At 45.7% G+C, this 11,109-nt stretch overlaps 1 protein-coding gene across 5 annotated transcripts in view; it reads left to right on the forward strand.

Moving 5' to 3' along the window:
• The window catches only part of RECQL5 (RecQ like helicase 5), a 36,341-nt gene extending 25,247 nt beyond the window's left edge, over positions 1–11,094 (forward strand). Inside the window, exons 9-20 of one of the 5 annotated variants that reach the window (XM_048965486.1) lie at positions 2,715–2,942; positions 4,142–4,241; positions 4,737–4,773; positions 5,384–5,442; positions 5,588–5,664; positions 6,087–6,180; positions 6,595–6,735; positions 7,174–7,841; positions 8,024–8,102; positions 8,964–9,215; positions 9,727–9,799; positions 9,873–11,093. In XM_048965486.1, the coding sequence (XP_048821443.1) occupies positions 2,715–2,942; positions 4,142–4,241; positions 4,737–4,773; positions 5,384–5,442; positions 5,588–5,664; positions 6,087–6,180; positions 6,595–6,735; positions 7,174–7,841; positions 8,024–8,102; positions 8,964–9,215; positions 9,727–9,799; positions 9,873–9,994 (1,930 nt within the window). In that variant the 3' untranslated portion in view covers positions 9,995–11,093. Of the gene's footprint in view, positions 1–2,714; positions 2,943–4,141; positions 4,242–4,736; positions 4,774–5,383; positions 5,443–5,587; positions 5,665–6,040; positions 6,181–6,594; positions 6,736–7,173; positions 7,842–8,023; positions 8,103–8,963; positions 9,216–9,726; positions 9,800–9,872 lie in introns of those variants that run through there. The other 4 variants (XM_048965488.1, XM_048965489.1, XM_048965487.1 and 1 more) reach the window with 4 other exon arrangements.
• Positions 11,095–11,109: the final 15 nt, after the last annotated feature.

Raw genomic sequence — 11,109 nt, forward strand, 5'->3', positions numbered from 1 at the left:
AGGCTGTGACCCTGATTTGGATGGTTTTGCATAAAGGAGGCAGATACTGCAAGCTGAGCCTGACTTTACAAGGCTGGCAGTCTAGGAACTTAGAATCACAGTATTGTTGGAGTTGGAAGGGACCCTAAAGGCCATCTGGTGCCACCCCTGCCCTGAGCAGGGACACCCACAGCTCCATCAGTGCTCACAGCCCATCCCTGACCTTGGCTGTCTGCAGGGATGGGGCACCACCGTCTCTCTGGGCAACCTGTGCCACTGCCTCACTGCTCACAGTGTAAAAACTTCCTTACTTCCAATCCTAATCTTTCCTCTTTTAGTTTGGAACCATTTCCCCTTGTCCTATCACGACAGACCCTCCTAAAGGACCTTGAACCTCTCTAAATTCCAGTGACATCAGACTTGATCTCTGCTTCTCCAGAGGATTTCTTTGCAGGGTCTCTCCTTTTGCTTTAAGAGACAGGGGTACATGTGGATGTCTGTCCCCAGCATAAGCCTGGTGAGTTCTGTAGGAATGGGAGAGACCTGACCACTCCTGTATGCCTCACTTAACTCTAATTCAGATCAGTGTGTGTTTGAGAGAGATGGGAAGTAATAAGAACACCCTCCTGTTTTTTTGGCGGGGGAACTGACAGCTCATTGATGCTATTATAGTCACATAGCACTGGCAGGACAGTCCACAGCAGCAGTTCTTTAGGAAAAGTAGAACTAGGGGATGTCCTGCACCTCCACAAGGCCAGTCTGAAGATAAGAGCTGGTAGTTGGTGATGACATCAGCAAAGCATCACACAAAAAGGAACCTTCTGTCCCTAACAGTGTAAAAGGAGTTCAACTAGAGGGCACACCGAGAGCCCTCCATGAAAAGGCTGAGTATGTGCAAGGAGGCAGAACCCCGTGTTAATAATTATAGGGAAAAGTATTGAGTATGAACGTGCTGTCCAGGAAAACCTTTACATATGTAACACAAGTAATGCATATAAGCTGAAGATCTTTTGTGCCAGGCGTGCACATGAGGTGGAGAGATCCCCTGTGCATCTGACACTGTAATAAAGAACGCTTCTTAATGCCATGTTGATGTTGAGCAGTTTCATTTGAACTGGAGTTTGTCTGGTAACAGCAGGACAGGCTGCACCAGCAGCTCTTTTGGAAAAGGAGAACAAGGGGATCAAATGAGTTGTGTCCGTCCCAATCCCCCCACCCCTCCCCAATATATGAAAGGAGCTCTTTCTTCGCGCTCAAGGCACCAGTGAGTCAGTGCCACTGATATAAAGGCAGCTTTGTGGGAGCCCTTTCTGGGCTTTGAGTCCCCAGCCCCTGCAGCACGTCACCACGCTGCAGCCCTCACCTGAGCAGCACCAGCCCTGGGCACTTCAGCATACACTCATTTTCCTGCTTGGCAACTGTGAGCTGCTGCTTTCCTCGCTCATCTGCTTGGCCAACTGACCAGCTCAGGGGAACTGATGGGAACAGTGTGCCAGCCACCACTGCAGACCCTTCCAGGCCTTTTTTGTGCCATGTACACATGAACTTATGCTGGCCCAGAAGAATGCACGCAAGTTCACGAGCTGTGTTTGTTAGTCACATTGCTGGCAAGCTCAGACTTGTTCTCAAAGGGTTTTAATAAGAATAAATGAAGTGTACACTCTTTCGGTTTTCCTCCCTGTCACTCAGTTTTTTGCACACAAAGTTGGTAAGCCAGCTGAGACACTCCTCAGTACAGGAGCAAAATCTCCACTTTGATCTTCCTTGCAGTAAAATAATTCTCATGTTGCTGCTTGACTGCAGGATTTATCTCTAACTGCATGATTTTGTTTCTGTGTGTCTGGTGCTGGGATTTGGATTCAGATATCACAGCCACCTCTGCTGTGAAACCCAACTTTTGAAAAGCTCCTCTAAATTCTTCCAGCTTTCTGAAAACAAGTGGCTGCCCTGGTTCTTTTTCCTCTGGCAAAAACACTATCTTCACTCATTTAAATTAGGGAGTGTTCCAGAGGAGGAATGGCCTCCTGCCCATGTTGCTAATGATCGTATATCTGTTACTGAACTTTTTTTACATGTCCCAAAGCACAGATGTCTGCCAAAAATCTTTGAAGATTGCTGGAAGAAGGGTCTAATTGTCTTCAAATGGCTAGTTTGCTAAAGCTGACAGAGCTTGTGCAATGTGTGAGCACATGGACATACATGTAGGACTCTCCCCAGACTGGCCACTGATCATAGAGTCATGGAACAGTTTGAGCTGGAAGGGACCCTTAAAAGTATTCTGGTCCCACCCCCTACAATGAGCAGAGACACCCACAGCTCCATCAGTGCTCAGAGCCCTGTCCAGCCTGACCTCGGGTGTCTGCCAGGATTGGTCATCCACCACCTCTCTGTGCAACCTGTGCCATTGATTGAAATCTGTGTCATCTTCTGATGGCAGATATTTGGCCAATGATACAGAATTAAGAACTGCATATTCCATCCATTCCGCCTTTTGTGGATCTCAAAGATCTGAACTCATTTATCAGAACAGATTGACACCAGTTTGTTTTACATGTGGGGAAGTGAAGGCACAGAATCCATAAGCAAAATACCAGGCACAGAAGTCCAGTTTCCTGCTAGTATAGACTTCTCTTTAAAAAAAACACCCAAGTCTTTATCACATGACAACTTGCATTTGAAGGGTGGAGTTCTTCAATGGAAATAATCCCCAGATCCTTTTTCCTTTTGTCTCCTAGGTGTCGTCACGCTGCCATCGCAAAGTACTTTGGCGATGTCACTCCACCTTGCAATAAGTGCTGTGATTACTGCAAGAACCCAGAGGCAGTGAAAAGGCAGCTGGAGGCCCTGGAGCGCTGCAGCAACAACTGGAGCAAAACTTGCATCGGGCCCACAGGATCCTCGTGGGACTGCTATGACCCAGAGCTGTACGAAGGGGGAAGGAGAGGCTGCAGAGGTTTTAGCAGGTCTGTACTTGGTAGCTCAAATGCAGTTCTTAAGAGCTATCAGAGAGAAGGGAGCATCTCCCAGCTGCAGGCCCAATCACTCCTATTTTCAGCACATGTTTCGGTGTGATGGCAGTTTCCTGTAACTTCCTGGCAGCAGGAGCTGGAATTTCATTTTCCACACACTTTGGCAGCCCCGGATCAGATTCATATCCCAGAGAGCCAAAAGCTGTTTTGAGTGACCTAAGCACTGCCTTGCAGAAGGTAATTGGTTCAAGAGACTAGCCTGACATTTGTGAAAGGAGCAAATGGGCACAGCTCTGTTTGGAGTCACAAGGTTTAGAATGTTTAAATTGAGACCAGCATGACAGCAAAGTATGATATGATCCAGAACTCATTCTTGGCTTAGTGCTGCTGTCTTTGGGCAAGCAGTCTGGGGCACCAGTGACAGGACTTAGTCATCACTGTGGATATGATAGACTGCCAGCATCAAATTCTTCTGCTGATTGCTAGATTTTAGTGTTTCCATTGGGCTGACAGCAAAAAGAAGATGTGCAGCTGGAAACATGATTTATTCTGTAAAAAGCTTGGAAGTGTGGAGATGTTCTCCTTGTTCTCCTTGTTCTTTGGCTGGGTTGCAGCCATTGTGCTGCTCTGCCATGATGCAAGCTTTCCCATTTGCATTGCCCATGAAAGTCTGCCAGGATGCACAGTGCTGTTGGCTGGCTTAGCCCTCTGCTTTTCCTTAAACAGCTTCAGACTGCTGCCCTTGTTCTTCAGGCACTTCCAGCTGAGACAGACAAAACTGGGGTACTTGTGACCTAAGTTTGATCTCAGGACCTGAGAGGCACTGCTGGGGAGTGGATGCTATGCCCTTCCTGCCAGCTAAGCTCCATGGGCAGTAATAACTGATAGATGGAGTACATGACCCAAAGCAGTGACTGCTCAGCCCTGTGGCAGGGGATGTCAGAGCTTTTGAAATGGAGTCCTCCATTCTCAGAGCACTACTTATCTGCTCCTATTTCATGAAATTAATAAATCCCATGAACACTGTGGTCCGTGTTGTCAGATGGTGGCGAAACTAAAAGCTAAGAACGGCTCATTCAGAAAGGCTCTGAAATGCATCTTCTCTGTAAGCCCTGGGATGATCCAGGCCTGTGCCCCCATTAATGCTACATCTACAGAAATGTTTGTGCCTCTTGTTTTATTTCCTTGTCCAGCTACGATGAAGAAAGCAGTGGGAATGGGGATGAAGCCAGTGAAGAGAGTCGGAAACGGGAGTGGGACAATTTCTACAAGAAGCAGATGAGCCTGCGCAGAGTGAGTTGGTGTAGCTTTGTGAGAGATTCACAGGTGGTTTGATACAGTCTTTATGCTGTGTGCTTGTCTTATAAAGGCTTTCTGGCAGTAAATGAAAGTAAATTATTGCATTGTGCTGTTGCTTGTTCTTTTTTATACTGATTACCTCTGCATTTGTGACATTCTCCATATGCTGGGCCAATCTCATAATGTGAAGAAGTCCAGCTTGCCTCTCTGCAGTGCTTATCAAGAGGATCCTGTTGCCTTTAGCAACTCTGACAGGAGTAGAAACAGATTTCCCTATTCACCCTCTTGCCTATTCCTATAGCAAAGACTAACTTTTGGCTTTGATTCTCATCCTTTGTCCTTCTCCCTATTTTGCTGCCTTTTCAGCACCTTTGTAACTTCAACATTATTTTTCCATGCTACAGGGGGATAAAAATTTGTCTTTCGTGTTTCTAGACCTACATGTGTGTTGCAGGAAATGTTTCACTGATCCCTTTTTTTTTCCTCCAGGGCAAAGAACCAGAAAAAGAAGATTTTGTTCCTCCAAGTAAATATTTTTTTATTTATAGTGGGTTCTCCTTGGGAAAAGGAAGCCTTGTATTTTGCAGCTGCATGTAATTTATGTAGCATCAGCACTGGGGGTATCAATCCCTAGGCACAGGGGTTGGGCTTTTGGCTGTGAAAGTTTGGCTGGAGGCGGAGAATCAGAGTTTAGCTTTGGTTGGGGTGAAGATATGGAATCCATCTTCCTGAACTTTCCTAAAAGAGACAAAAGAAGGTGTGTTCTCTAAGCTGACCTTTTAGGCTGTTTGTAAGTGTTTATGCAGAAGTATTAAGTTGGACTACAAGGCAACTTTTGAAAGACTTTGCCATTTGTATCTGTGACACTTGGAACCCTGTCTAGCGACCCAGGTCTTACACTGTTGTCGATGAATACCTGGTGGCTCATGTTGCTCAGCTTCTCTAGTTTTGGTTGGTTTTTTCTTCCTGAGAGCTGGGGTGCTTTGAGCTGGGGTGACTGTAGTGGTTCTTGGCATCGCTGTGTAAGAAGGAACAGGCCAAGCAGTGCTGAATTGGCCTCCTTGTGAAAGCTGTGGTACTCTTCGTCAGCTCCAGCCCTCCTACAATGCCTTTTCTAAGTGTCTCTTGTGTGGCAGGTGCAGATTGCCCCTTGAAGGATGCCTTCAGCAGAAGAATCTCTAAGCTGACAGTGAAGGTAAGAAAGGCTGTTTAACATTCGGTCTTGCTGATTTGCAAAGGAGAACAAAGATTCTGCCTTCCCTGTTCTTAACTCCTTCAGGGACAGAAGTCCTAGAGGCACTGTGATTTCTGTACATGTCTGAGAATCCTGTGTTTCCTAGGGACGGGAACACTGCTTGAAGATACTGGAAGAAGCTTTGAGTGCCAACCAAGAGGTTCCAACAGCAGTAGGAAAATGGTACGAGGTGAAAGAAAAGGGATAGTGTACTGAGTCCCTTTACATAGGGCTCACTCTTCCGCAAGCAACATTACTGCTCTCAGGGAATGCCTTTTAATTTGATCTAAGGATGTAGCTTCACTTAACAGCATCTTTCACAAGGATTCCTATGTGTAATGCTGCTAGATCAGCCTGATCACAATTCCTCCTTGTCCCACAAGATGGGGATATTGTACTTCCAAACAGAACAGCTGAACAGGACTTCAATTTAAATCTGTTTTCACACCTTTTCCATTTCCCACCACGTCACTGCTGCATCACTTAAGACTTAAAGCATCAGAAGTAGAAACCTTTGTGCTATCAGGGAGATGCTTAAGCATTAGTGTTCCCTTTGCAGATGTAGAAGTGTGTCTTGCCAGAAATCACCCCAGCCTGTGTTACAGGTCAGACCCTCATGCCTGTGCGGTGGAGCTGGAGTATGAAGCTTTCAGAACCAGTAAAATGGCTAACTCATACAAGGCATCTGTGCTAAAGAAGGTAGGGCCTAACATCTGCTGTTGCTTGCCCTTGCCTCTTAATGTGGTGTGGCTTCAGCTCAAAGGGAAATAGAGTAGTATTTGCGTAGGAGAGGTGAAGGAGAAACTCCTCTTTGCCTTGAATGTCTTCCACATCTCTCTTCTTGGTTATGTCTCCAGGAGAAACCAGATCTCTGTTCGTTTTGTATCCTTATTGGCTGCAGCCTATGAGTTTACAAACTTTAGAAACCTATTTATCAGTGCAAGCTTATCCAGGCATCCTCTAGGTCTAGCAATAGAGGGAATGGGAAATTCTTCAGACTGTTACCGACAATAGAGAAGTCTTAGTTTAGGTTAGCTGCTTGCCGTAAGTCTCTGAGGATGTTCCAGTTCTTTCTGGCCACTAGGAGTTTGCTTCTATCCTTTTTATTTTCAGGTAGCAGAGATCAACAAAGCATCAAAAGAAGGAGAGTTGTTCTCAGTCTTTGGGTCAGGAACTGGAGGCAGCAGCAGCTCAGGAACAAAATCTGAGTCTCCAGCAGAGGAGGATTTCCTCCCTGCATCCCAAGTTTACTCGGTGAGTGAGCACAGATGGGATAGATGAGATATGGCTTATCTACCTGCTTTTTCATGATTGTTTTAGTTTTTTTTATTGCCATCAGTATATACTCAGACTGGAATTGCTTTCTCTATCCACCTTTTGTTTTTGTAGTAAGAACAACACCATGCTGGTTCCTAATGGAGAACCTGTCTGCAGGCTGTACAATAAATGTCTTTTTTTGATCTTACCTTACCAAAGATGCAGTTTGTTTCCTTACTGTGGAACGATGACTTTAGCCTGATCCATTTCCCTGATGTCTCAGTTGATGGTCATGATGCTGAGTCAATTTTAGAGTCATCCTCAGCTTACAGCTGTATGCACTGCAGTGTATTGTACTCATAAGCTTGTCTCCTTTCAGAGTTCTGCACACAGACCACAAAAGTCATAAATATCTTCTCCTTCCTTTCTCCTTAGTTCAAACCCAAGCGTGTGGGAGCTGGCTTTCCAAAGAAGTCCGGTTTGTTCCAGACAGCTTCAGAACTGCTGAAGATCCAGGAAGATAGTGATACAAAACTTGTCAAAAAAGAAGATTGTCCAAAGAAACAAGGCAACAGCAACTGCAGTCTGGAACTGGACACAAAATCCACTGTTTTCCAGAAAAAAAAGCGAGCAACCAAAGCAGTGTGTGAGAGTGCTGAGGTAGTAGTTGTTCTTCCTGAGAAGAAGGAACAGCAAACCGGTCCAGACACAAAAGCTGCCCTTGAGGATAGCTCTGTTAAGAGGACCAAACCCAGCAAAAAGCAGCAAATGCTGGCGGAAGCGGCCAAAAAAGAATCACAGGATATTTCCAAGTTCTTTTCCCTTTCCAAAGGTGGGTCTAAAGCCAAAAGTTGCAGCTCACCAGAGGATGTCAGCTGTACTGCAAGCACACTACCTCAGGTGTCTTCTCAAAGCATATGTCAAGAGAAATCTGTAACTCAGGAAAACAAAGACACCCCTGGAGGAGATGTGACAGGACAGTCCCAGGGGGAGAATGAGGAGCTGGGAGAGACAGAAGGAACACTGACTGAGAGGGAGGAGGACTGTAAGACCCAGCAGGCTGCTGAATGTAAACTCCTTCAGGAAGAACTTGATGCATCGAGGTAAAATCTCCACCTCTCTCCTCTCTGTGTTGCCCTGTTAGTTAGCTGCAGGGCCCTGCCAGCCTGGTCTTGGAAACTGGGAATCCATATTAGATATATAGGCTGGTGAGGAAACTTCCTGCTTTACCATGGAGAATCTCATGGCCACTGAAAATTGTCTTTCTTTCCACTCTTTCCATTAGTGTTGCTGAAAGTGTCACAGAAACTGAACAAGCTGTTGTTGGGGAAGGGCAGAGTGGGAAGCGACAAGGATCAGATGAGGTAAGACTTCAGTGTATGCTGATTTTGACTATTTCTGCTTACCTTGTGCCAAGGTTCTCACTTGGAGTGATTTTCCTGGTCTGATCTTCACCTGATAGCATTATTTACCTGGGGATGGCCCAGCTACAGTTACAGTGGAGAGGAGAACTGTTGATGAGCCTCTTGGTGTCACCCTGCTGCCCCCAGAACGAATGCCAGCAGTTCAGACTGCAGTGAAAAGCTTCTGCTCCACTCTGCTTTGTTTCTTTTCTGTGACTGTACCTTTTGCTGATAACTTGCCTGGAATTAAACTCTCCACCCTTTCTAGATCTGTAACTAACTATATTTAGAAAGTTGCTTTCTCAAGTTTTGGGAACAACCACATCTCAGTGGCCCATGGGACTACTCAGAAGTGAATCATGCACACAGCCTTTCTTGACAGTCAGTCTCTGCTTCTTGTTTTGGCATCCAAGACTGCCTAGGAGCTGTCTGTAATGAACAGTGCTGTTTGCTTCTTGCTTTTTTGTTGTTGAACAGGGCTGTGGCACTTCTGAAGAGGCTGATTCTTCCTGAGGGCTGTAATCTCAGCAAACATCCCAGGGAATCTTTTCCTGCCAGCCTTTCCTGTATAAAACAGGGTCTTGCAATTAGCTGCCTTAGTAAGAGCACGAAGAAATAGGTAGTAGCTTTGAAGGGTGTTTTCAAAGCCAGTCTAAGAAAGTATATTATGTCTGCAGAGCTTAATGTACCCAAGAAGGAGTTGCATAGACTCCTTGCATGGTATTCATGTAGGAAGAGCCTGCAGGATGCTGCAAAGATTCCTTTTCTCAGAACACTGATGCAGGAATTGGTGGTTTTGGTTTTCTTCTGTCCCATCTCCAGGATACAGAAAGTCCTGCAACAAAGCGGATGCGAACAGCAGCAAAATCTTCTATTCTGTCCCAGCCAGAAAGCAGAAGTGTGGGTCTGACAAAGAAGAAGGTGACTTTTGATCCAAACTTATTGCAGAGTGATAAAGAAGGAGCCAGCAAGACCATACAACCTGTGGCCAAAAGCATGTCCCTCAAAGAGACAGCAGACATCGTTGTTAAATATTTGACCCCGTTCTACAAGGGTGGCAAATTTGCTTCCAAGGTAGGTACAGCCCAACAACTTCTGTAGCAGAAGGAAACTGCATCTCCCTAGTGATCTGGGGCTCTGAGAAGGGAAATAGGATAATGGTACCACATTTCATTTCCAGGTCATGTCTTTGATGGGTAGGTGCAGCAGTTCCTCTCTTGCAAGAAAGGATTTGTGTGTAATCTGAAGTGGTATCTTGTCAGTCCTGCACTTGTTATTGCTCATGTTTTTGTACTAAACACTAGCAAGATTTTAGGAACTCGTGCTGTGGAGTGGCAGCAGATGAAATTGAGTTTTGGTCTGGTTTACATGATGTTTTCTACAAGGCAACATGTGTGTGCATGGCACACACTACAGGGTCGGGTGAGTTTGCAGGCTTGTAGCAGTCCTGTAGTATAAATCAGTATAAATCTGTGGATGCTTGGTGCTACAGCCAGTCTATGCTCAGGGCAGAACAAATGCAGAAATAAGTCTGGTGAAATTATTGATGTCTCCTTGCTGCTCTTTATCCTCCCCATCCCTGCAGGACCTGTTTAAGGGCTTTGCTCGGCACCTGTCTCACTTACTGACTGCAGATCAGAACCCTGCTCGCAAGACTGGTGAGTTGGTTATCGGGATGCTCGATGAGGTGATGTCTGCAGCGGGGGCACGTGTCTAAGTATCATGTCAAAGGGGGTGCTGCTTCTCTTGCAGTGAAGGAAGAAGCACAGAGACTCATTAAGGAGTTTTTCAGAATGCGAGTCAGATGTGAGAGTGAAACAGACTGGCAGGAGCTGCACTGCTTGGAGGGATGATCGTTGCATCTTGCTGGCTCTCTTCCTTCTTCCAGCAGTGGGACCAGAGGATATTGAGGAATTTAGCCATGGAGCATTTCAAGAAAATGCAGAAGTGAGTCTTTTTCCCACTGCTCTCTTCTACCTACAATATCACCTTAGCAACACCGATTTCCAGGAAACCAGTTTCTGTGAATTTAGGGAGTGTTTCTCCAAAAACCAGGGAACTAAGGCCCTGCAGACCTCTTGCCAAGAGGCACAAAGTCTCCTTCTCCTGTGTAGGTTAGAGGCTGCTGCCTCAGATGTTTTGCAGTGCCTCCAAGCACTGTTCCCCACAGCAGTCTGGGATGGTGTCACGCTTTCCAAATGGGATTCTGTTTTGGATGGCTCCTCTCCTTGCTCCCCCATCTCTTAGTCCTTATTTAAGTGTTACCAATAGAAGCCTTATGCTACAAACGAGTTCACGTGCTTTTGCTCAGGGCTGCTAATGCTGAACTTCGTGGTTGAGTTTTGGATGGAACATTTTTCCTTGGAAGGCAGCAAGGGAGTGTTTTGTTTTAACCCTGCAGGCAATGCTGACTTTCTGAAGGTAGAGAAATTCAGATTATTTTTGTTTGTTTGTTTTAATCCTAAGTTAATTTCTTTTTAACAGTGTCTAGTTCTGCCTGCCCTTTAAACTTCAGTGGTGTTGATCTCTCAGTGTTAACCTCTCCAGCAGTGGCACTAAGGTTGCCAATGCCTTTCCAGCATTTGCTTGTAACCCCTAAAGCCATATCTGTTCCCTGTGCCTCACCCACAGCCCGCAGTACAGAGGGCAATGCTGCTGTTACTACTGGTTAATGTACTGCTGTGGCTCTCAGGTTGACACTGTGATGCCTCTGCTGCTATATTTATATAAAGACCTGAACTGTAGGGTATCAGTGGGCTTGAAATAACCTGATGTCCGAGCACAAGTTCTTTCTGTTGGGTTTTAGTTGGGTTCTGCTTTTTTTCCATGCCTGCAGAGGCTGGTGGCCTCAGGCACTAATGCTGCTAGAGAAATCTGCAGCCTGAGAAGCCATGAAACAGACTTCTGAATCACTGTACTCAACGGATTATTATTTTTATGTGCTGAAGGGTCTGTGCAGAACTAACAA

The sequence above is a fragment of the Lagopus muta genome, chromosome 18 (assembly GCF_023343835.1).
Source record: "Lagopus muta isolate bLagMut1 chromosome 18, bLagMut1 primary, whole genome shotgun sequence".
In the NCBI taxonomy this organism is placed as follows: Eukaryota; Metazoa; Chordata; class Aves; order Galliformes; family Phasianidae; genus Lagopus; species Lagopus muta.